Source organism: Ambystoma mexicanum, chromosome 3q (assembly GCF_040938575.1).
Source record: "Ambystoma mexicanum isolate Mex_15411 chromosome 3q, UKY_AmexF1_1, whole genome shotgun sequence".
NCBI lineage: Eukaryota > Metazoa > Chordata > Amphibia > Caudata > Ambystomatidae > Ambystoma > Ambystoma mexicanum.
The window spans coordinates 801,646,661-801,672,462 of NC_090926.1; the positions used below are offsets into that span (position 1 = coordinate 801,646,661).

Sequence of the window (25,802 nt, forward strand, 5' to 3'; positions counted from 1 at the left end):
GAGTTCCAGAGTCGCTTCCAGTAACTCAGCATCCGATAACTCGCTGTCTGTGTCCAGTTTTCTCTTTTGGTAGTTGGTGAAAAATGACTTAAGGGCACAAGACAGAGTGGCTTTGGTAGAAACTGTCCCATGGTTGCACATTTTTTTGCAGTATAACCATTGTATTCTTCCTCTTATTGGAAGCTGGTAGTTTCATGGCGTTCTTCTGCTTGTTGGCTTTCGTGTTCGCCGTATTTTGAGGTTTCACTTGTTTCTTCATTAGGTGTTTGCTTTTGGACTTGGCGCCCTGCGGGTTGGCTTTTAGGAGGGAAAGCCTGCGCTCCGCATCCGAGTCTCGGTCGGAGTTTTCTTCATTATGGCTCCTCTCTACGTCACTTTCTCTTTCTCCCTCACTGACTTGGGCTTCCAGAAGGTGCTCAACACTGCTGATATTTTGATATTTTGAGGGGATTGCTGGGTGTATACTATGCGGCGGTAAATGTGGTACCTGGGGTTCTACATGTACCGTAGCTTTTATACATGTTTGGTTGCCCAGCAGTGGGGGGTTTTGTTTATTGATGTCCTCTGTTGTTGTTGCTGTTTTCTCGAGGGCCACCGGTCTTCCTGGCTCATGCTCCTGGAAGTCTGACAGGGCTGCACCACCGCTGTCCCCCGTCCCTGACCCTGCCGGAGCTCGTTCCTTGCCTTTGTTGCCTTTGTTGCTGTTTGTTGCGTGTTTTGGGAGCTCCACCCATCGGATGCCGAGCCAGCCAAGAGCCGCTGTTACCTGACTCCTCGCTACCGCAGTCCCGCTCAGAGTCCTGAAGAGGCCAGGCCGCCTTCCGGCCGCCTCTGTCCGATGCTCACTCGCCTCAGCGGTAGGCGGGATGCTGGTAGCTCCAGGCCAGCTCATTTCTTTACTTGCTTCCTCGTGTTTCGAGTCTCCACCACTGGCCCCCGGCTCCGCCAGCATTACCGCAAGTAAGACGTTTCCCCCTGATTTCGGGAGACTTGCTTCCGATTCCTGTGAGTTTTTGTTGCTCCTTAAACGGCGACGGCTTGAGTCCACTTCCACCTAAAATGTGATATTGGCGGTGATCTCCTGGGCTTGGTTAGCTGCCGCTAACGTTGTTATTGTCTCGGTCTTTTGGTGTTTTTGCAGAGCCAAACTGGACACGGGGGGCTGGGGTCTCTGTACACGTGGGCTCTCAATCGCCCTTTCCATTTCTCTCACGTCTGCGGCGGACTGCGGCAGACTGCCTCTCACCTCGTCTCTCAGCTCCGCTCACCGCTGTGCGGTGTAGAGGCATAGAAATAGGGAACTCCCACAAGTTAGCACTGTAGACAGAATGCGGCAGACTGCCTCTCACCTCGCCTCTCAGCTCTGTCCATTCAATTTTACATTGGGGTTGGGATTATTTTATGGGGGAGAAAGTAAAAAATAGCAATATTATTACTAAAAAAATCGGGAGCCTCCCGCCTAAATTGGGAGGGTTAATTTATGCAAAACGTCGATTTAGGTGGGAGACTCCCGATTTTTCTACAAAAATGTTGATATTTTTTACTTTCTCCCTTATTAAATAATGTTAATGCCCACTACCCCCAAAGCAATTTATTGGAAACATGTTCTTTTTTATGAGACAAAATCTCCCTCGTAAGTAATCCAAAATGTTGGCATGTATGGATATACCTGTTACGACATTGTAGAAAATCATTGCTGCAGCTGTTTCTGTTCTTTAATCTGTTTACTTTGACCAAATCGTGCCTCTCACCCTATGTAGCACTAGTTTTGAAATTATATGTTTTGTATGTTTCAAAGCAAAGTCAAAGAGAGGAACAGTATAAAAGAGGACATAGAGCATGCTCCAACATGCGTCACGCCGCAGCCATTTTAGATCGGGTTATTCCACCACCAGCACACTGAGTTAGAGTACTCTGGAGTGTTAATCAAATAAATTCCAGCGGCCAGATAGAAGACTACTGTTCAATTTGGTGGTGTTGTCGTGTACCGGATGTTTTTTACCCTACTCCGGACATGACTTCAAGCACCTTCTTGTGTGTTTTCGCGGTTCGGAACTGTTGGAACGGAGCAGGGAGCACCTGCAGGTACAGTGCAGTGGGAAAAATCCAGGGAGGGACGAGCTGGCAGGGTAATTTAAAGTTCGTGCCGTCATAAACTCAGTGTGTCCACGCCCTACGAATACATGAAAGTTCTCCCCTAAACAAGCACCTCTGAATACCACGTGATTTTCGGTGCATAAACCACATGAGAATCGAACGACGCATTCCACGAGTCGACACGGATATCTCAATGCGCTGCATGAGCACAAAGACGCGGCGAATACATAGCAATGAGCCCCAGGCCAGGTTGTGTAGCCATATGCCAACATTTGACATAATCGTGGAGCGAGATTTTTAGGTGGAAAGGGGAGGGTTACTTTTTCCCCTACACTTGCGCTCTGATCAGTAGTATTTTAGTGGCAAAAAGTAAACCTTTGTGAAAAAGAATTGCCGTTAAATGATAAATGGTCCCTCCCTCTTATTGTAAATAGGGAGGGTTGGCATTTATGTCTAGCCATTCAGTGTTTGGCCTTTTCTTTGCAGCCTCGTATTTGAGTTAAAATCACCGGATACCGATTTGTCATTATGAATTCAGGCAGCACTTTGCAAAATGCTAAGAAAGCAAGCGTTGGCAACGGCAACTGTTGTAGCGTTTGTGTAGGCATTTGCTAGGCACTGTCATAATGGTACCAACTGACAAGATAACAGCTGGAAAATGGTGCGAGCCCTCGGGCATATGATAGCAGTGACTGGCAAATGCCTACCTATACTCTAGCCAAAACTGTTGGCCTTGACCATGCTTGTTTTTAATGTAATCCTAGGAGGATGTGTATTCAGTGGGAAAGGACCGGAAGTGGGTGGGAATGTCCATAAGGATTAGAATGGCCAAAGGCAGTCAATGGATGGGTATATTAACAAGTAATACCTACAAGCAATGTTCCCTCTAGTTCTTTTTTTTTTCTGTGGCAGAAAACCTTTGTGTGCACAGTTTTCTTCGCCATGTTGCGAAATCAAGAGCGGTGGGGTAATTCTATGGCAAGACAGGAGGCTCCTATTATGCATCTGAAACAACAGCAGCAAAGAAAAAACTTTCACAAACAAAAAAGTTTCAATAACGGAATTAGAGTTCAATGGGAATACAAGGGGGACTCTCCAATCCATCATGGAGGATAGGTCATGCACTGAAGGAGACCAATGAGCAGGGAGCCTCCAAGTCCTTTACTCCAAGTCCTTTACTCCAATCCCAACTCCTCTTTCTTTGCTGCTGACACCACAGCTAAGTCACTCCTTTTTCGTTGTGCCTTGCATGTTAGTCAGAATGTTTAATACCTCTGTCATAAAGCTTATCAAGCGGTCGGCACCCTCTGCGGTTCCATGCCTGCCGGTTGTTTCCCATGGATATATGAGGATGATTAGTGCCGGAGAAGAGAGAACCCTGATGGTGGCTTGCTTCTCAGCACCGGTCTCATAAGAAGCTGAGGCTTCTGAAACGGCGCGCATGAACCTTATTGATGAATCTCTTTATGGTCACGCACAGGCCTCGTTTTCAAATGCTTGGCCAGGTGCTGCAAATTAGTGGGCTTGTCTGCCTTGTGTAGTCCCGCGCTCGGTCCTCTGTGCATGTTTCAGCAAGTGGACACTTAGGAATTGCAGGTGGCTATGGGCGGGCCATATGCTTCTGGTTGAAGTATAGTAAAAGTTTCTCCTTCAGTACAGAAGCAGAATAGCGCATTGACAGGGCTGCATGTTTACCATGCAGGGAGACCTGGGTTCGATTCCTGCCTTTTCCAGTACATACATAGTTATTTATTTATATATATTTATATGTATTCATTTATATATATATTTTAAAAATTGATAGTTTTATATTTTGTTATTTGTATAAGGAAAATATATTGCGGCTATGTCCCGCCCGTGCAAGAGCCTGATGTGCTGCCAATCTGGAGCTTTGTTTAAGCACTGCATATGATTTAGGTGATGGCCTTCTTCTGTAGGCGTACCATAACCTGCTCGGTGGCAGGCTTTGCCTGCGTTCTGGTGCGAGGATACCCCTCGGGTACTGCTGGTTCCACACCCTGCTAGGGTGAGCAGTTGAGGTGCACTTGCTCAGTGTTTTCCTCTTTTAAACAATATTTTAAACAATATTTTAAGCTATGTGTGCAGCACATTAGCGTTTTCCTGTTGGCAGTAGCCCGGATGGTTTAGTAAGCATCAACCTTTTTATAAGGGTACCTGTTTGGGCGTAACCCCACTTCCTAGACAAGGATTACTTGGTATTATTTATTTGTTAATTATTTAATACTTCAAAGAAAAGAGTGTTTGGTGAGGTCGGTAATAGTCCTAAAGGGGCCCTACCTTCCTTTGTAGCCATCACTCAGGTGCTAACCTTAGTCTTTTAGTAGATCCTATACATTAGTTAGTTACAGGACAACTCCGTCCTTTCGCTTCCAAGGCAGTTCAATTCCTTTATTTTTGTATACAAATAATTGGAGATCTATAATATATGGTCTGAAGAGGGAAATTACCCCTTATACCCCTATTGACGTGCAGAGCTTGGTGTGCAGATGGGTTTGCCTGCTCTGCAACACCAATTCCACTCCTTAAAGGGTGGCGTGATTTCCCTTACTATTGTCCCGATAGTGTTATCCCTATTGACGGGCAAGAGCTGTATAGCTTGATCTGCAGATGGGTTTGCCTGCTCGGCAACACCAATTCCACTCCTTAAAGGGTGGTGTGATTCCCTTACTATTGTCCCGATAATGTATTGATCAATACTATTTTATCTATTGGCGGGACAAGTTTTGCTCAAGGGTAACTGTTTCCTCTTGTTAGCAAGACAGCGTTGAGCTCCTGGGTTTCAGACCATGGTTCAGTGTTTAGGAAACACTTGGTGGCATCAGATGGAAAGGTTACCAGATAATAACATTTTGGAGCATGCCCCCGTACCTTTCCTCCCAAGGCTTTGTCTGTTCCCGCTAATATATCTAGCAGTATATATTCAATTTCTCCTCTGCTCTAGGAGTACAAGCCCAGTTTTGCCCTCAAGGGAGTTGTTCTCGTTGCAGTTTATAAGTGGCAGTTTATTTTCATTCTTTACCCTTCAGCGCAGCAAATAGAGTGCTTGCTTTGGCATCTGGGCAGAGCCTGCTGACACAGGTGTCGAATCCTGGAAGGGTCAGAATAAACGTTTCATCCTTCCGAGGTCAATAAATAAACACTGAACCCCACACACCGTGGATAATAATAATAAGCAGCGCTCAGATGCCTGACGGGTTGTAACCATGTATATGTGTTATTTTATTCTATTATGTGCAATGTGTTTCTTTTTCCTTTCCCCTGACCTCCGGAGAGGCCAGTCAGCCTTGCATGCATACAGAGGTCCAAGCCTCAATGTTGAAGGGACGGTGGTCCCAGTATTCCTTCACAGCCTTTACATTACTGAGCACGATAATTATCCCTAGGTCAGCGCCTCTCTCGCCCCCCCCTTCCCTTTTTCCCTCCGACACCATTTGGGGGGGTTGCACCATAAAGGTACACCTCTGGGAGGTACACGTGAAGTTTGTTTCCTGGGTTTTCCTTTAACAGGACTTTCTTGCTCTTGACTAATACAGACCTCGCACTGGCCATGTGGCAATATCCCTCAGTTGGATAGAGGGGCTTCGGAGTGGTGCTCATCTTCCATCCAAGTTATTACAGCCTCTCTATCACAGGGCTTATCAGCGACTCAGCATTAGCCATCCACGCAAGTGTCTGTCAGTACGATTGCTCAAGGGCAGGGAGACACTTCATTAGTGTCTGGGTTCGCATAGCTGTCTGCATGGCAGGTGGACCTTTTTGGTTCCCTCTGGAGATTGTTCTGCAATAAAATGCCAGCACAGTGAGCTGGGGGTGTCTAGATAGTTCAGATTCACTAAGACAAAGATTAGTCCTCATCAGTAAACCAGCTTCATCGTAATTGTTTGGGGATCAGTTTTCTTTGCAGTCTAGAATCTTTCTCAAGACTATGGAATGTAGTGAGTCCTCCTTCGGTTACTTTAGGTTCCCCTACGGGATTTTTCAACCATGGGGGAGGGGATAGGTCTAAGCACCTGGCGCTTCTAGCAGGGAGATCAGGCATCATTATGATGGGAGCGTTCGGATGTAGGATACGTTTCTCTTTGCCAAGTTTGTCTCAGGGTCAGGTTTATGTAAGTATCTCCCTATGGTCATGGTAGCAGAGTACCTTTTTTCAGGGGTTCAGGAGGTCTGAGGGTCTCCGGCCTTACGCCTTGATGAATTTAACTCTTCCTGAGGGGCTTTCAAGAATATCTTTGTCATCAGTGTCCCCTGGTTAGGATCTCTTTTGGCCAGGTTGTTATTTAGTGGCTATCTGCTAAGTTTCAGGTATGACCCCACTCTTCCATCCCGCTTCCGCCTCCAGAAAACGTAATACTTTTCTGGGTTTAGAAAGGTTTTTCTGGTATCGGGTATTACATATGACTGGAGACAATGGGGTACTTAAGGACAGGACTTGGGGTACACTCCTCTGGGTGCACAAGGTCCTCAAGTCTGTTGCATTTTAGCTGCACCTAAGCTAGGCTATTCTATAACATGTTAATAAGGAGTTCCGTTGACTCCCGCTGGGACTTTCTAAAGTAAGTTTGCCTTCCAACTTGGTTTCTCCTGGGTAGTCATGTGATATGTCTTGTTTTCTAATATAATTTCTTTCATCAACACTTGGGATGGGCCCAACAAAGCTTTCACCCCTCGGGGGGGGTAATTGTTTTCTTTATCTCCAGGAGAACTAAAGTGTTCAACTTCTTACGTTTTCCTATCTATGTTACCATAAGATGGTAGGATTTTAAGTATCTTAAATGTTTTGATGTTGAAGACAGAGGTGCTTATTACTCCTAGGTTTTCTTTTTCCATGCGTATTACTATAGGAAGACTTTTGTCTGGTTCCCCCTTCCCCTCTTTTTAACCAGGTGGTTTTATGGCCTGTGAGGATCGCTGGCATTGGCACATCTTCCTAGTTTCTTTGCAGTTAAGACTGCCATGCCTTATAGGACAGTTATTGGGGCATTTTAGCCTGGGGGAATACATTTTGCAATCAGTAGATTGGTCAAAACAGAAACATTTAAAACATTTCTTCTCCTAATATTATGGTATTGTCACTATGTTATTAATCATGTTGTAATTAATATGATGCAAGGGCTTCAAACTTGCATAATAGGAGACTCCTGTCTTGCCATAGAATGACTAATCCCCTTCACTAGCGTGAGAAGGGGGTTTAGATTCTATTAAAGACAAGGAGTCAAGTATTATCCCACCTGCCCACCCTTGATATGATATGGTCTGTATAGCGCAACTATACACCGGTGTTTCCAGAGAACATTCTTTGGTTTGTTTTTCTTCCCATCCACCCACCCTTCTTTGTTTGTTGTTCTTACAGCTCAGGGCTGAGATGTTCTGTTCAAGAACGGTGGTCACAGTTACAAGATGTGGAGAGTGTGTGATCCAAGAGCTTTGCTGGATTTTGTGTTCATAATTTATCATCTGGTCTTTGTAGTGGACGTCTGGTTCATGACAGCTACAGAAAGAGGAGTTGGGATTGGAGTAAAGGATTTATATAAAGGAGGGTCCCTGCTCATTGGTCTCCTGCAGGGCATGACCTATCCTCCATGATGGATTGGAGAGTCCCCCTTGTATTGACATTGAACTCTGTTTAGTTCTGTTATTGAACCTTTTTTGTTTGTAAAAGTTTTTTCTTTGCTGCTGTGGTTTCAGAGTAAAGATTGTAATGCATAATACCCGCCTTCTTGTCTTCAATATAATCTAAACCCCCTTCTCACGCTAGTGAGGGGGATTAGTCATTGTAGTTCAAAGATAATCTTTTCTCTAATACATGGTATTTTGCAATATTCGTACAGAAGCCTAGCAATTATTTTCTTATTACAGTCTAGTTGTGACATTAATGCTCATCTGTTATAGGAAAATGACCTCACTATTGTAACTGAGAGTTCTGCCTATGGCTTCAGTCAGTGCAGAGCAGAAATTCAGCTGCCACTTGCATGCTTACTTAAAGCTGCGACTAGGTTTCCAGAATATTGCAAAACATCTCCAATATCTTTATATAGTACGGTTGGGGCTCCCGTTATCCGTGTTAGTGTATTCTATTTGCTAATTGTAAGTTGAAGGAACTTATAGTGATGTAAATATAAATCATTTTTTGTGATGGTATAATTAATTACACGTCTGTTTGATAAGTTGTGAAAGTTGTACATACATAACATTGTTGTGGAAAGCTGCTAAAAATTCATAGAACGAAACAAGCCCAGAAAGGACCACTGCTTCCCATTTCTATAAATCTTTTTATTAAGCACAAATAAATAACTCACGTAGATCAAAAGAAGGCTGCCAAATTGCTCAAGTAAAGAGCTTTTGTTTTGCAAAATCGGTACCAGAGAAAATGATTACATGGGGAACAGCCCTTGTTAGGACAGTTTTTCTGAAGTCCAACTAAGGGCTTAGTAAAACCATTAAACTGAGGCAGTACAAGACTCCACTGTTAGTATAAGGCTGTACCAACCAAGTTCACGGTAGCGTAGACAGAGCAGCCAGGCTTATCTTAGGAGGCAGAGAGGGCAGTAGACACAGTACAAGTGAAATTGTAATACAAATGATTCAAAGAAACACTGAAACACTATGGGCCTCATCACGAGTTGGGCGGTAACACCGGCGCTATTAGCGCCGACGCTAATAGCCCTACCGCCAAACCCCCCGGCGCTATTAGCGCCGGATCATGGGTTTGGCGGAACGGTTATTGCCCATTCCTCATTGGGCCCATTCGGGAATTCCTCATTACCCATTGGGCCCAATGGGGAAGTAAACGCGCCGAAAATCGGCAAATTTGCTGCAGATTTCCCCCCAGCTCAAAGCTGAGGGGAAATCCGCCAAGGTCATGTTGTGGCGGACCCTTTAATGCGGCGGTAATAGCGCTACCGCCGCATTTAAGGGTTACTGCCAAACTCGTGATGAGGCCCTATGTATTGTAAAAATAAAGGATTTATTTAAATATGGGTAGGCCCAGATAAATCTAGGGTTAAGTAAGTACTAAAACATTATAAAAAATCACAGTATAAAAATACAACACTATACTTGAAATCCACAGACCCAAGTATAGACCTTATTTGGATCACCTAACAGTAGTTCTAGGGAAGTAAAAACCTTGTTATACACATTTAGTATAGGTCAAGCCTATTCTTTGGGAGTAAGACCAATGGTTACTTTCAGATTACATTCTGTAATACAAGGGCAGTAAGCCCTTCCAGTTGTACAGTGACTCTTGGAACAAATCACATAAACGGTCAACTGGACAATATACTTTTGTTGAATAGTGAAACACTTATCCTAGGTGCAGTAAAAACCTATAACTAGTTTTGTCATAACACACAGTTATACCAGGTGAGTAAAACCTAAGGATGTAATATACAATTACAGATGCTTTTGAAATCAAGGAACCACAGATTGAGGTAAGCAATAACTCTGGTAACTTATTTGGGATGGCACACAGCTAACATAAGGTAAGTAAAACCCACATACTTTAACTTCACAATGAAGGGCAAAGTAAAAGTCCATGTCACACTTTACTGAATAGTTATTCTAGGTAGGCAACAACCTAATGTAGACTTATTAAGGATAGGCTAGCAGCAAGTCGGGGGAAGCAAGACCCAGTTGGTGAACACTCATACAGTTATCCTAACAGGACTAACCTGGTGATACCAACAGTTGGAGGACACTCATACAATTACCCTACAGGAATAATTTGGTGAAACCAACACATTACTTTTGTAAAGAGGCACAACCTAATCACAGGAGAGTAAAATACCTTCACATCTACTTTCTATTAGACTGGCAAAACGGTGGCTAAGGAAAAAAAGATGTTAACCATACTTTTAACAATAGTGCATCATACATTCAAGATCAGTAAGAACTTTTGTAACTGTTCACTCTTAGAATTACAGTTACCAACCAACTCTTTACAAGTAAGTAAAACACTTGATTTCTTTTCTAGGCAGAAGTCCCAATCCCTTCAAAGTCTTTCCCTTATTCCTGGAGCATGAGTGTTCTCCGTGGCAGAAGGGGGGTCACTAGGACCAGTGACCAACGGGCAGTGTTAGAATAAGTTCTTTAGTAGCAAAAGTCAGAGTTCCTTAGGAAAACTGGGCAAACAGGTGAGTACTTTACTTTTAGAGTTAGAAGAGGGTCCAGGGGCTTCACAGAAGACACCCCAGCAGGATTCTAGCAGTGGGACTGGGTGCACTGGACGAGGGACCTCCCAATCACAGAAAACACCCCAGGACTACACAGAAATCCTAAAAGGCTTAAGGTAAGTATATACCCAAGCCAACACAGTACCTCAGCAATGACGAAGAGATTGCAGCAGGAGAACTTCAGGGACTGCAGCCAAATACCCGGTCAGTGGATTCCTTGTCCTGGAGACTGAACACAAGACCTCAGAAGGGACTTTGCAGCAGGGATCAATGAAGAAGGCTCTAGGCAAGATTTCTCTCGCGGCTGAATGTGGTTCTGCGGATTTGGCTCCTTTTCAAGGAGCACAGAAGAAGACGGAAAATCGCGGTTGAATTCTCGTCGTTTTAAAAGTCCAGCACTCTTGTGAGGGGACTTCTTCGTGTATCTGGAGATACACCAAGATGCCCACGAAGTTTCAGCGATATTTGGAATTCCGAAGACTGTGCACCGCACAGTGGCTGGTGGTCCCAGTGTATTGGGGCATTGCAAGAACGTAAGGTTGCAGCAACCCGTGGGATGGCTCAAAATGCAGGTCTGCTTGAGTCTAGTGGGTCTCACCAGGCTCTGGGTTCGGGTCAACGTTTTCAAAGACCCCAGGTCGATTGGAAGGAAGAGCTGCAGCAGGCTCCGGTTACACAGCAGGCTCTCAGGTCGCTGGAAATCATCTCCGCTGCTTTTCCTTCGTCATCTTCTTCGATTTTCAGTTCCAGTGGTCGACATGACTTCAGCTTCCAGGTTTCCAGTATTTATCAGGAACTACAGCACAACCTCTGCATTCTCTCCCCACATTTTACAAGAAAGGGGCGTCTGGTTGTCCATTCAGGACAGCCAGCCCCCCACTGGGATTTGTCCCAGTTGAAGCAAGGCATAAGACAAAGGATGGGGAAGTTTTGGACTCCTACCCCACTTCCTGTGCTTACAGACTGACTGGAGCCTGGGCGGGGTGTCCAGAGGACTCCTGCCGAAGACAAAACTCACACAAAGGAATTTCCTGCCCTGGATGTCAGGGGAAGGAACAAGAAACGACAAACATTAAAATGGCAGAAAAAGAAGACAGGGGCCATTTTGGTAAAATTAGCACCCTTGGGTGCCTTTACTGCAGCTGTGATCACAGCCCACGGTAAAGGTGCACCAATTATTAAAAGGTATCACTGCCACCAGCCATTAAAGGTAAGCTCGTCACTGTAACAGAATTGTTAGTTTTAATGTGCACTCCACATAATGTGGGCTGTGCTGGTTTTACAGAATAAAATGTAAAAGGGATCCAAAGATCCTTTCTACCCTTTGGGAACTGTAGTTCACTCAAGGTTAGCACAAGAAAGTTAAATGGGGAGCTCCTACGGCAACCCAGCAACAACAGGCACTTATTGCCAATAAGTTGTTAAACATGATGGGCCTCATTACGACTTTGGCGGTAGCCATGCCCTTAATAAGGGCATGCTGCCACCAAAACAGGGTCTGGGTTCCCTGAATGGGGAATTACCGGGCTATTCCAAGTTTGGAGAGCCTGGTAATTCCTTCTTCAGGGAACCCGGGCCCAGACCTTCCACATTCCCTTTTTGAGCCCCCATAGGGCTCAATGGGAATGGATGCAGGGAGCTAACAACGGTCCAATTACGACCGGCCCGTCGTTAGCTCCCTGGTCCCCTCGCGGGACCCGGTAAGGACGCCTGGAGGGGACCTCGTAATGAGGCGGAATGGGTTTAACGGGTCTGTCTCCCATTACCGGCACCCGTTAACCCATTCCACCAGGGTCGTAATGAGGCTCGAAAACTTTAAAAAGACACTATGGAGAGTCTTAAAAATGACACCCATAAAAAGAGTTAAAGATTAGGTGAGTGTTTTACCTTCAATTAGCCTCTCTATTACCCAGCTTCCCTATGGTACCGATACTTTGGGGAGGCGACTTTAACACAATACTGGACGTGGATCTCGATAGGTCGGGCTCCAGACCCCGCCAACTTTCTAGAGCAGCCTATACCATCCTGACATCCTTGCACCGGCTAACCATCGTAGGCGCATGGCGACTGTTACATCCCGAGTCCCGTACATACATTTTCTATTCCTCAGTTCACGATTCACACTCTAGAATCGACAGGTGGTTGGTGTCGGATATACTGATTAGAATTGTCTCGCACCAATCAATTCTTCCTAGAACCCTTTCTGATAATTCCCCTGTGACTATCTCTCTCTGTTTGGGCCCAAACTTCGACAGAACTTTAGGGTGGAAAATGAAACCGTATTCCCTACTCGACACACCCTTTGCTTCAGAAATGGAGGTCGCTATTGACGATTTCTTTGTGATCAACACCATTTCAGTCCCAACATACTCCACCTTATGGGAAACATTTAAAGTCTACATTAGAGGCATCTCTATCTCGAAGGAAAGCGGCATAATGAGTACAATCCGAGGGGATATCCGGAAAAGTGAGGCAACCCTTGCATCCCTCGAATCGCAATACGCTCTTTATCAATCTCCCCAAACACTGGCGACCTTGGGTGCTGAACTGGACGTGTTTCGGTCCCATGTGAAACGCGAATTGAAATTCCTGGATAGCCCCCATCTAGCGAGAAAATACAGAGAAGGCGAGAGACCGGGCTGAGTATTGGCCAGACTCATCCGACGCGAGCTTGGCTCCCCCAACATCCCGGCTATTGAGAGAGCAGATGGTACCCTAGCCACACTTCCACGAGATATCAACGCAGAGTTCTTGGCGTTCTATGATGCCCTCTACTCAGATGATAACACCCCTATAGCTGAGATCGATGCCTACTTAGACAGTCTCGCTCTATCGGTCCTGTCCTATGAAACTAACAGCATCCTTGAGGGATCATTCACTGTGGAAGAATTCTCAACGGCCATTGATTCGCTGGCATCTGGCAAGTCCCCCGGCTCAGACGGCCTCCCAGTAGAATTCTATAAGCGCTTTAAACCACTCCTAATTCTCCACCTGATGGCCCTATGGGACGAATCCTGCAAAGTAGGTGTGCTCCCTCCTTCGTTTAGGGAAGCCATAATAACAGTCCTGCTCAAGCCTGGTAAATCCCCTACTCAGTGTGGCTCCTGTCGCCCCCTTTCACTAATTAACTGTGACGTAAACATTTTCGCTAAGTTGTTAGCTTCACGCTTGGGGCCCCTTTATGCCACATGTCACCCATCCTGATCAGGCAGGATTCGTTCCGGGCCGATCCACCGCCTTGAACCTGCGGCGCCTATTTAACATCATCAGTAGAATCAGCCCGGGCGTTCAGGCGGTGGCTGCTACACTGAACATGCAGAAAGCTTTTGACTCTGTCCTGGAGGTACCTGTCATGATGCCTACCTCTAAGGAGCCAGGCCGGGCCCAGCAACCCCAGAGGCAGACATCATTTTCCCCAGGGAAGTCTCAGCGGGCCCAAGTCGGGGCCCTTTGGACTCAGTCCTGGCGCCTTAGGCGCCAGGCTCATAGCGGACCCCAGTCCTGGCGCCTTAGGCGCCAGGCTCATAGAAGAGGATATGTGTTTAAGTGCTTGGGTGCACACTTACCTGATGCAGACCTTGCTGCTTCATCCAGGCCCTCTTGAGGCCTGAATGGGACTACTTAACCTGTAGGACTACTTCACCACCCGGGTGTGGTCAGGGAAGGATACATACCTGATTGGTGGAAGGATACATACCAGGAACTTCTTCCAAGGCTATTTAAACCCCACCCGAACAGCCACACATGCTTCGCGTTGTTCTGCACCTAGCAGCTGGACGCTCACCGTGTCAGCTCCTGCATCCTGACTTCAGCCACGCCTGCCAGCACCCTGGAACACCTGCAAGGGGAGAAAGGAAGAGAATAGGAGAAGAAAAGCCCTTACCTGCTAAATCTGCATCCCAGAGTCATTTCTCCAACGGCCCTGAAAAGGAAGACATCATTTTAAAGGCATTTCGTTTCGATCGCTGCAGCGCTGCATTTTACTCACCTTTGCAAGGCGCTTCCATCTTCAGCAGCGATCTTCCGGATTCAGCTACGCCCCGGCGCCTAGAGGAAAAAAGACAAGAACAAAGGTAAGAGGGAGAAAAGGAATAAGGAAAGCTCAGTTTCCTTTTAAGTCTTACCTGTTGGATTATTCCCACTGCATTTCGGGTCCTGCCGCTTCCTGGCATCTCCGGACCCCGGCCCCTATGGGGAAAAAAGACAAAGACATTGAATGAGCGAATGCAAAGACATTACCTGAGCGCTCATCCAGAACTGTTGCACTTCGGGTCGGCGCCATATCTCCGGCACTCCGAACCCCGGCCCCTAAGGGGAAAAAGACATAAGCATTAGCGCTTGCTGCAATTAGACAACGAACATTATTATTAAGCTTGAACTTTTGAACAGAACTTTTACAGCGCCTTACCTGAACAGTCAAGCTTACCTGAACTCTCCTCAATCCAGTGAAGTAACTGGGTTTCAACGCGCCCCTGCATCAGAAGCAGGATGGAGAGCTCATCCTTCCAAACCCTAAGGTGAGGCTTCACAGGGAATCGTGGAGGAGGTATCGTGGAGGGTTGGAAGGGAGTGGGAGGCTTGAGCATTGTTCCACAGTTGGTAATACTCCCTTTTCACGCACAGGAGGGTATCCAACGAGCCAGGGAAGCCAGAATAGAGGGGCCCTTCCTGTCCATCTTCAGAGTTCTGCGCCTTCGACGCCGCGCCTCAGTGGGAACCAGGTGAGCGTTACAGAACGCGAAGCCTTACCACAATTTCCCACCTGGGCGCTATGGAGACTTCCGAGACAGATCAGCTGGCCCATCTTTTAGGGGAATTACGGGCAGAAGTGCACTCAGCCCGCCAGGAGACTAATGCTCTCAGAAGGGAACTAATCCTATCCAAGGAAAGAACTGATGATCTGGCCAAAAGGTTATTGCAGGGCCAGGCAGAGCACACTCCTTTACCTGTTTCCGGAGATATTTCTACAACAATGGGTTCGAATAACCCGGTACAAATCAATCTACCTGGACACATGCCTTTGGCCCAGCCGGAACGTTTTGCGGGGGATCCCAAGAAATATGCCGTTTTTATGAACCAATGCCGTTTACACTTTTTATGCAGGCCCGGGGCCTTCCCCAACGACCAGACCAAAGTAGCCTTTGTACTATCTTACCTCAGTGGCTGTGCTGCCGATTGGTCTATTCCATTGGTAAATCAGGATGATCCCATTCTCCGGGATTTCCAGGGCTTCCAGGCCAGCATGGAAAGATTGTTCGCTCGACACTCGCAGGGACAGGCCCTTGACAACGAACTGCTATCCTTACGACAAGGTAATCAGGATCTTTTGTCCTATATCGCCACCTTTAATAGACTAGTTGTGGAAACCGGATGGCCTGAAAATAAAAGGATCACATTGTTTCATCGAGGCCTGCGCGGAGAGCTTAAAGATGTTATAGCTCAGATAGTAGATCCACCCCAGGCCTGCGCAGACTACATAGACTTAGTGGTTCAACTTGATCACAGACTTCAAAATAGAAAAGCAGATCGGCTCAAGTATGAAACCAGAGTACCTATCAAGACCCACGTTAACTCCAAGAGTACTGACGTTTCCGAACCTATGCAAATTGGCAGTGTTAAAGGACCATTAACGCAGAAGGAACGAGAGAGAAGGCGACAAATGCAACTTTGTCTGTATTGCGGAACTTCCGGTCACTTTCTTCAAAGTTGTCCAGTTAAACCACCCAAGAAGGTGGTTGGAGCCACTGATAACGAGTTATTGACACTTGGTTCGGGAAACGACCTAGCCCGACAAGCGTAGGGGTCCGCTTGCCGAGCTTGAAAACAAACTCTTTGACCTCGCATTTTGTCATGCCAATGGTGCTTGTGAACCCAAAACAGCCTCAGCAGTTGCATGCTATAAAAGCATACATAGACAGTGGAGCTATTGGAAATTACATAGACCGTGAATTGGCTTCCAGGATTAAGCTTCCTCTCCGCCCGAAAGTAGCCCAAGATGTAATTACTACAGTTGATGGAACCGAAATAGCCTCAGGGCCTGTAACGCATTCCACAGTTGAAATCACTCTGGTGGGTCAGGACGGACATCGGGAAGCAATCGTGTTTGATGTGATCAAGGCCCCACAATTTCAAGTACTTCTTGGAATCCCTTGGTTAGAAACACATAATCCGAGAATAGACTGGCGAGCAAAGAAGATAACTTTTCCTGATTGTGAACCAACCTGTTACCCAAGGAATCCAGCTATGGGTCTAGCCTCTGTAACTTCCACCCCTGTACAGCTACCATCTGAATACCAAGAATTCCAAGACGTTTTTCAGAAAGAGCAGGCTAACACCTTACCTCCCCATCGATCTTACGATTGCCAAATCGACTTGGTACCCAATGCACAACTACCTTGTAGTAGGATTTATGCTCTTACTGAACCTGAGAACCTGCATTTGCGCCAGTATTTGGATCAATACCTGGCCAATGGTTTCATTCGCCCATCAAAGTCACCAGTCTCTTCCGCTTTGTTCTTCGTACCTAAAAAGGAAGGAGACCTTAGGGCTTGTATTGACTACCGCGCCCTAAATCAGATAACGATTAAGAATCGTTACCCTTTGCCCCTGATACCTGAGCTTATCGACCAAGTAAAAGATGCTTGTGTGTACACCAAGCTAGATCTCCAAGGAGCTTACCACCTGGTACGTATAAAAGAGGGCGACGAGTGGAAGACTGCATTCCGCACCAAATTTGGGCTCTTCGAATATCAAGTAATGCCCTTCGGTTTGTGCAACGCACCTGCCGCCTTTCAGTACTTCATGAATGATGTTCTTCGGGAACTTATCGATGTTTGTGTCATTGTTTATATTGACGACATCCTGGTGTATTCCTCCTCAGAATCTGATCACAGAAACCATGTTAGGGCAGTTCTTGAGAAATTGCGCCAGCACAAATTATTTGTCAAGCTCGAAAAATGCGTTTTTCATACCACAGAAGTGGAGTTTCTCGGATTCATCCTGACACCTCAAGGAATCCGAATGGACTCGCGGAAAGTGGACGCCATTCTCAAATGGCCATCTCCTAGCTCTGTGAAGGGAGTGCAAAGCATGCTTGGCTTTGCCAATTTCTATCGAAGGTTCATCCCGGAATTTTCTCGAACTGTTCAACCCATCACAGCTCTCCTAAAGAAAAATAAACGCTTTGAATGGACTCTTGAGGCTGAACAAGCCTTTCAGGACCTAAAAACCAAATTCACCTCTGCACCTGTATTGAAGCACCCGCGCCCAGATCTCCCTTACATCGTGGAAACCGATGCATCCAGTTCGGCCATGGGAGCTGTCCTGTCGCAAAGAGACCCAGAAACTAACCAACTACACCCTGTAGCCTTTTGGTCCAGAAAATTCTCTCCACCTGAACTCAATTACGCAATTACCGACAAAGAACTACTGGCTATTAAATCAGCTTTCAAGGCTTGGCGTCACTATCTTCTCGGTGCAAGACACACCATCACCGTAATTACGGACCACAGAAATTTGCAGTATTTAAAGACGGCCAAAGCTCAATCTTCGCGACAACTCCGATGGGCTTTATTCTTTGCGGAATTTGATTTTGTAATTACCTATCGCCCTGGCTGCAAGAATGGTAAGGCAGATGCCTTATCCCGGATAGGCATGGAAGAACCCAATTCGAGTTTAGAACCTGTGCCAATCATACCGGAACACAGAATTCTGGGCTTGACTTCATTGCAAACCATTGAGGACATCCAAGCTCAAGTAAAACAGCTTTTTGACTCTTCTGCCTTACTGGAATGGAGTCAAAAGGGTCCTCACTACACCGTTAAGGATGATTTACCCTACTTCCAAGAGCGGTTATTTCTGCCAAGTAAAGAATTGCAGGAACTTGTCATTACCCGTCATCATGAATCATTAATGGAAGGACACCCCGGTATCGCGAAAACAGAAGAAAAGATCAAACGCCACTTCTGGTGGCCTTCTTGGAGAAAAGACATAAAGTCATTTGTGTTGTCTTGCGGAATCTGTGCCCAAAATAAGAGTCAAAAGAAAAGGCCAGCCGGCCTACTTCAACCTTTGGACATTCCACCAGCACCTTGGCACACCTTGTCAATGGACTTTATAACTGACCTGCCTCCTTGTGGTGGTTACAACACGATTCTCGTAATAGTGGATCTATTCTCCAAAATGGCCCATTTTATCCCTTTAAAAGGATTGCCGTCAGCTTCCACCTTGGCCAAGGAATTTATGGAAAATATAGTGCGGTTACATGGTTTCCCTTCCATATTAGTCTCAGACCGTGGAAGTCAATTTATCTCCCACTTTTGGAAGAAATGTTGCCAACTAGCACAAATAGACGTGCGGTTATCCACCAGCCACCACCCCCAGACCGACGGACAAACCGAGAGAACCAATCAGACTCTCGAGCAATATCTGCGGTGCATGTTACACCAATCCGAGTTGAATTGGAAGGACATCCTTTGGATTGCAGAATATGCATACAACAATTCAGTGCATTCTGGAACCGGACAGACTCCTTTTTATACCCTGTATGGTCACCATCCTCGGACCTCTGACCTAGATCCACCTCTGACCCTGGAGATGCCTGCAGTAAATCACCTACATTCCACAATAACCCAAGCCTTCAAAGAAGCTACAACCCACTTACAGCAAGCCAAGAAAAAGTATAAAGAAAACGCTGATTTGCACCGAAGTAAAACTCCTCCTTACCAAGTAGGAGATCAGGTATGGCTAGCAACTAAACATCTACCCCTCAAGGGTCAGCGAACTTTTAATCCCAGATTCATTGGGCCTTACCCCATCAAAGCTATTATCAACCCAGTGGCCTTTAAACTCGATTTACCATCCAACATGCGGATTCATCCCGTTTTTCACGCATCTCTTCTAAAACCAGTACAACCTGGAACCAGACTGTCTGAGCCCCCAGGCCCTGTCCAAATTGATGGAGAATTAGAATTCGAAGTGAAAGACATTTTAGATTCCAAGATATTTAAGTCGAAACTCTTCTATCTTGTTGATTGGAAAGGATATGGACCTCAGGAAAGATCTTGGGAACCCAGTAACTATGTTCACGCACCACGATTAATTCAAAGATTCCATCGAAGATTCCCGCACAAACCAAAACCCCCGGAGGAAAAGACCTTGGGAGGGCCCTTGAGGGGGGGTACTGTCATGATGCCTACCTCTAAGGAGCCAGGCCGGGCCCAGCATCCCCAGAGGCAGACATCATTTTCCCCAGGGAAGTCTCAGCAGGCCCAAGTCGGGGCCCTTTGGACTCAGTCCTGGCGCCTTAGACCGCCAGGCTCATAGCGGACCCCAGTCCTGGCGCCTTAGGCGCCAGGCTCATAGAAGAGGATATGTGTTTAAGTGCTTGGGTGCACACTTACCTGATGCAGACCTTGCTGCTTCATCCAGGCCCTCTTGAGGCCTGAATGGGACTACTTAACCTGTAGGACTACTTCACCACCCGGGTGTGGTCGGGGAAGGATACATACCTGATTGGTGGAAGGATACATACCAGGAACTTCTTCCAAGGCTATTTAAACCCCACCCGAACAGCCACACATGCTTCGCGTTGTTCTGCACCTAGCAGCTGGACGCTCACCGTGTCAGCTCCTGCATCCTGACTTCAGCCACGCCTGCCAGCACCCTGGAACACCTGCAAGGGGAGAAAGGAAGAGAATAGGAGAAGAAAAGCCCTTACCTGCTAAATCTGCATCCCGGAGTCATTTCTCCAACGGCCCTGAAAAGGAAGACATCATTTTAAAGGCATTTCGTTTCGATCGCTGCAGCGCTGAATTTTACTCACCTTTGCAAGGCGCTTCCATCTTCAGCAGCGATCTTCCGGATTCAGCTACGCCCCGGCGCCTAGAGGAAAAAAGACAAGAACAAAGGTAAGAGGGAGAAAAGGAATAAGGAAAGCTCAGTTTCCTTTTAAGTCTTACCTGTTGGATTATTCCCACTGCATTTCGGGTCCTGCCGCTTCCTGGCATCTCCGGACCCCGGCCCCTATGGGGAAAAAAGACAAAGACATTGAATGAGCGAATGCAAAGACATTACCTGAGCGCTCATCCAGAACTGTTTCACTTCGGGTCGGCGCCATATCTCCGGCACTCCGAACCCCGGCCCCTAAGGGGAAAAAGACATAAGCATTAGCGCTTGCTGCAATTAGACAACGAACATTATTATTAAGCTTGAACTTTTGAACAGAACTTTTACAGCGCCTTACCTGAACAGTCAAGTTTACCTGAACTCTCCTCAATCCAGTGAAGTAACTGGGTTTCAACGCGCCCCTGCATCAGAAGCAGGATGGAGAGCTCATCCTTCCAAACCCTAAGGTGAGGCTTCACAGGGAATCGTGGAGGAGGTATCGTGGAGGGTTGGAAGGGAGTGGGAGGCTTGAGCATTGTTCCACAGTTGGTAATACTCCCTTTTCACGCACAGGAGGGTATCCAACGAGCCAGGGAAGCCAGAATAGAGGGGCCCTTCCTGTCCATCTTCAGAGTTCTGCGCCTTCGACGCCGCGCCTCCGTGGGAACCAGGTGAGCGTTACAGTACCTCTGTCGGGTCCTTGAAAAATGCAAATTCGGATACAGGTTCCGTTCGTGGGTTCGCTTACTCTACACCAGCCCGGTGGCCAGGGTCCGTATCGAAGACAGATGCTCCCCTCAGTTCCGAGTCGCTAGGGGTAAAAGGCAGGGCTGCCCCTTCTCGCCCTCAATTTTTGCCACAGCCATGGAGCTTTTCGCCGACAAGATACGCCAATGCCATGCTTGTAGGGGGTTGCGATCAGCGGGCCAAGCGGACGTCATTTCCTTATACGCCGACGATGCTTTGCTCTATATTCGCTCCCCTGCTATCAATCTTGCTCCTATCCTGGAGGATGTTGTCCACTTTGGACGCATATCCGGGCTCGAGGTGAACTGTGCCAAATCTATCCTGTTCGCACTCACAGAGAATACACATCCCCCTCCTAACCTAATGGGGTTCACTTGGTTCCAGTCGAAATTTACTTACCTTGGTATAGAGGTCACCCGCTATCCTAAGACATCGTTTGCAGAGAATTATCTGCCGTACCTCACAAAGCTCACCGAAAAGGTCTTGGGTTGGGCGAAACTTCCAATTGCCCTGGCCAGTCGGGTTGGGATCCTAAAGATGGTCGTTCTTCCACAATTGCTATATAAGTTTATCAACATACGCCCATGGCCAGGAGACCTCTTCTTTCGGGCACTGACTCGCACCATTAACACTTTCCTCTGGCACTCTGGGGCAGTTCAACTAAAACTTGCGACTCTGACCACCCCTATGGGGGGCCCCTGATTTTCTTAAATACTGGTTGGTGGCACAGGCCCAGTTTGCCTCCTTCTGGTTTAACACACACCTCCCCCCCTCCTCATGTCCGGTTTGAGAGGATGGCGGTCAACGACCGCGACGTCCGCTCCCTAATTCTTTCCCCTCCGACCATGCTGGAATCGCTAGACCCCGTCGTTAGCACTTCCCTCGCCCTCTCTAAAACCTGGAAATTATTAGAACGCCTCATCCTTTCCATAGCGATATATCTCTATTGAACTTTTTCCCCGGGGTCACATATCTGCCGCTACCCATCATACACCGATGGGCTGCACTGGGCTTTGAGGTGATGCGAGATGTTTTCGAAATCGGTAATTTCACTGAATGGCCAGACCTACCCACCGCTCTCATCCAGAAGCCATCAGCGTGGCTCCAATCCACATCACTCCGGAAAGACCTTAAGGTGCGGTAGCCTGAGTTCCCCTCGATACCTCCTGACGACCAACTTGTTGCAGAATTCTGCGATTTTAACTCCTTTAGAATGAAGGTGTCCAGACTATATGCTTTGTTACAAACTAGAACGACCCCCCGCCCTTCGAGAAATTGAAATGCAAATGGGCTGAGGATTTGGGGGTGGAGATGACTGACAAACGCTGGAAGCACATGTGCGCGCGCACACAACGTTTCTTTCAACTCCCGCTTTAAATTAATCCAGTTTATAGTCCTACCATACCTGAAGGGGCCCCTGGGGGACCCTCGCGTGAGGAAACGAGGCACAATCACCACACACAAACTGATATGCCAGACACAAGGTTGTATTCCCAAAATCTAGGGTTTATTGCAAAGCAAAGTAAATTCAGTGGGAAACTGGTCTCACGCCCCGCGACGTGTGTCTATCAGACCTCGGGAGACGCAAGAGACCGAAAAACATACATCAGTTACATATATACAAAACAAGCATCTTGTAATCAGTAGTGTCACATCCAATACCGCCCCTCGTACTTTTCCTTTGAATTGGGCACGATGATTGACAACGGTGACGAGTATGACACCTTAAACATTCGTTTTAGCAACAATCGCAATTTTGCAAGACCGCAGACATAAGTCTTTGTTGAAGAGAACATAATGCTTCTGTTCTCTCTAGCAAGCTGCTTGCTGGGGAAGAAACACATTCCAGGCCTTCCTATCTCCTAGTTTCTATTTGGATCCTGGGGGTCGACTCGCTCTCCAGGACTCTGCAAGGCTCGGGGAAGGGGGGCCGCAAAGAAGAGCATAATTCATGCCATTTAATGTTTGCTTCTAGTATTACTACCTTGTTTTCGAGACTTGCTGGCACCTGTGAGCTGATTAGGATGCCTCGCTGCTCTCTTTCAAGGATAGCGCACGGGAGGAGACCGGGCATTTCTATCTGGTTGCTACGTTATGTTTCAACATGTCTCCCTCGGCCTTGCATTGTGCACTAGCAAAGCAGAATATTCGTTCACCGAAGCAGTTTAACAAAAAGCAAAAAGCAAAACGTTAGAGAAAACAAAATGGCGATTTCAGTCACCTTAAAATGGCCGCACTTTGGTCAAGCTTATGGATATATGTCTTTAGTACTGAATGCATGAGACGGTTGGTCTTCGGCCAACATGATGCATAACATCGTGATTGAGGGGTGCCTAGTTTTCTAGATCGACAAACCCTCCTTTTGGCCGTATGCCAAATGTTTCATCCGTACATTGCATCCTCTTCTGACCAAGTATCTGACTCTGATTCTGAATCTGACTCTGAATCTTGCACATCATTAGTTTTCTCTTCATTGTCATCTATATTGATTGGCATGAATTCTTTAACTGTTTTTGTTTCCTCATTACCATGGGTAATTGGTTTAAAGGTGCTCTTTTTTCCTAGCATCCGTACGCATCCTTCACTCATTTCGTTGCATATTACAGGTAGACAATGTATGCAGCAACAGCATGTCATGAATATTGCTAGTATTGGTATTAGGATCGCAAATAGTTTTCATCCCCATGAATATAATAAGTCCCAAAACCAGGAAGTTCTATCCCAACCACCTTCTTGGGTATGGAGTTCAGAGCTCAAAACGTGTAATTTCTTTATTGCTTCGAAAACCATGGGAGAGGAGTCGTTTACAAATACGAAACACGCTGATCCCACGATTTTGCAAACACCGCCACGATCAACCAGGATTACATCAAGAGCCTTCTGGTTTTGAAGTGTCATTAATCTAATCCCTTTCTCCTCTAATGTCATGTTGTACAATATATCTGTTGTTCCGTTTATTGTTTTTTCTAAGATTCTGGATAATCGTCGAATATTATAGGAGTTTATTGCTTATGCCAAAAATGGAATAAATGATTTTGCTACGTCTACTGCCATTAATCCCCCGTCAGTACTTCTTCGTGGCCTGGATCTAGATAGTTTGGTTATGTCTGCTGTTTCTAAGAAAAACACTCCTGGGAACAAAAGTCCTAAATAACATGTACTTCCCCAGTTTCTAGGTAACCAGGGATACGCTTTTTCTCCACATATAAAATACACAGGATCACCTACGTACACTGGTTCTACTTCCCTATTAAGAATCGCTGTATTCATACATCTAGTGAATGTCCCTACTAAATAGGAGCCCTTCTTTTGTAAACAAAAAGGAACAGAACGTGGGCTGTAATTTACTGTGTAAGAGGGGGGCACTGCATCTTTATTTCTTTCTGATCTTATGCGAAATATGATCACAGATGATTTTTCTGGTGGAGACAATCTATCTTGTGGCATTGGGTTGGGCGTAGCTTTTGGTATTATCATTCGTGCTCTATTGAATATAGAGCAACCTATGGGTCTCATGATAATCTCCTCAAATTCATTCATGTTCGTGCTATCTAACTGACCCGTTTCACTCTTATTCAATTTTTCATAATATAATGTACTCAGAGATGCACTGCATGCAGAACTTAATGTTAGTGGTTGCACGTACCAACCTATTCCTTTACCACCATGTTGTGGCAGATGAGCACACACCCAAAGGTTATTCTTTTTCAAAATTGAATGTGTCATGTTCATTATTTGTAGTAATGTGTTATTCCCATACCCCTCTCTATGTCTTTCTTACATTGGGGACAGAGTGTAAGTAATTACATGGACAGGACTTTCAGTGGTGGAAATGTTTCTAATGGGCAAGAGGATTTCTAAGGGGTGCATTTTCTCTAGATACTACAATACTAATGCTGTCGTTACTGGGGCTATTATACTCATTATGCACATGATTACTGTTAAAATCAGCATACAATTTTTCCGATAACCCTTTTTGTGCAATTTTTCAGTTTCTATGTTTGATTCATTATTAGCCTTATCAGCAGTGGTGTTGGAGGGGGCAAAAGCTGGTTCTGGCTTTTTCTCTCACGGTCCGTCTTCCTCTGCGACTTTCGTCGTGGATAACTCTCCTCGCGGCACTCGTACAAATGTCAATGAATTCGATAAATGTCAACTGTCTATTCTGCCAGTTCTCAGCAGCCTGGATTGCTTATACGTTGGGCAAGATCTCTATGCGTTAGCATACTGCTTAAAGAACTACAGAGCAGTTATCAATTGCCTTTTGTACCATGTGCGCCCCGCTTGTCCGCTCGGATTCAGGACACATGGATTTATGTTGGCACCGAGGAGTCTCGTTGTTTGGCTGTCTGATTTGCACAACCCTCACGCCACTCTCCTCTAGGCCTCCAGTTCCTATTTCATCCGTGAAAAGGAAACAGAGGCAGCAAAAGATCGACAAAATGAAGATTTGATCACTCCTTCTTCCGGCGTCGTAGATTGTACCGCCTTGCTCCTGGTACCGTGTGGTCGATGAACAGTGCTGGTGCACTTCCAGACTCAAGCTCGGAGGCAGCCTGTGGCGCAATGGCAGATGCTGGTGGGCGCCACAGTGATGATGCAGGTTTCGTTTCAGGCTGCAGCACAATGGCAGATGCTGGTGGGCGCCAAAGTGGTACACGTTTCGTGTCGTCCAGCAGTGATGCAGATTCTGCTGGCCAACATTGGGGCACTCTTTGCCCTTCCTCTTTTACAGCAATCATTTCAGGCTTTCTTTCAGGATCAGGCAGATTTTGTGGCAAAGAACTGGCAACCGTGTCTTTTTGTTTCAGGAACCACTGCTTCTTTCTGGTCACCTCAATCGAACAGTTTTTCAGATGGTGACGGGACCTTCTAGGC

At 46.3% G+C, this 25,802-nt stretch overlaps 1 protein-coding gene across 2 annotated transcripts in view; it reads left to right on the forward strand.

Annotated features, from left to right (window-relative positions):
* The first annotated feature begins 1,882 nt into the window (after positions 1–1,882).
* SPATA20 (spermatogenesis associated 20) overlaps positions 1,883–25,802 on the forward strand; it is a 2,241,715-nt gene continuing 2,217,795 nt past the window's right edge. For both annotated transcript variants that reach the window (XM_069654894.1, XM_069654895.1), the window contains exon 1: positions 1,883–2,085. In XM_069654894.1, coding sequence (XP_069510995.1) covers positions 2,015–2,085 — 71 coding nt within the window. In that variant the 5' untranslated portion in view covers positions 1,883–2,014. The remainder of the gene's footprint in view (positions 2,086–25,802) is intronic.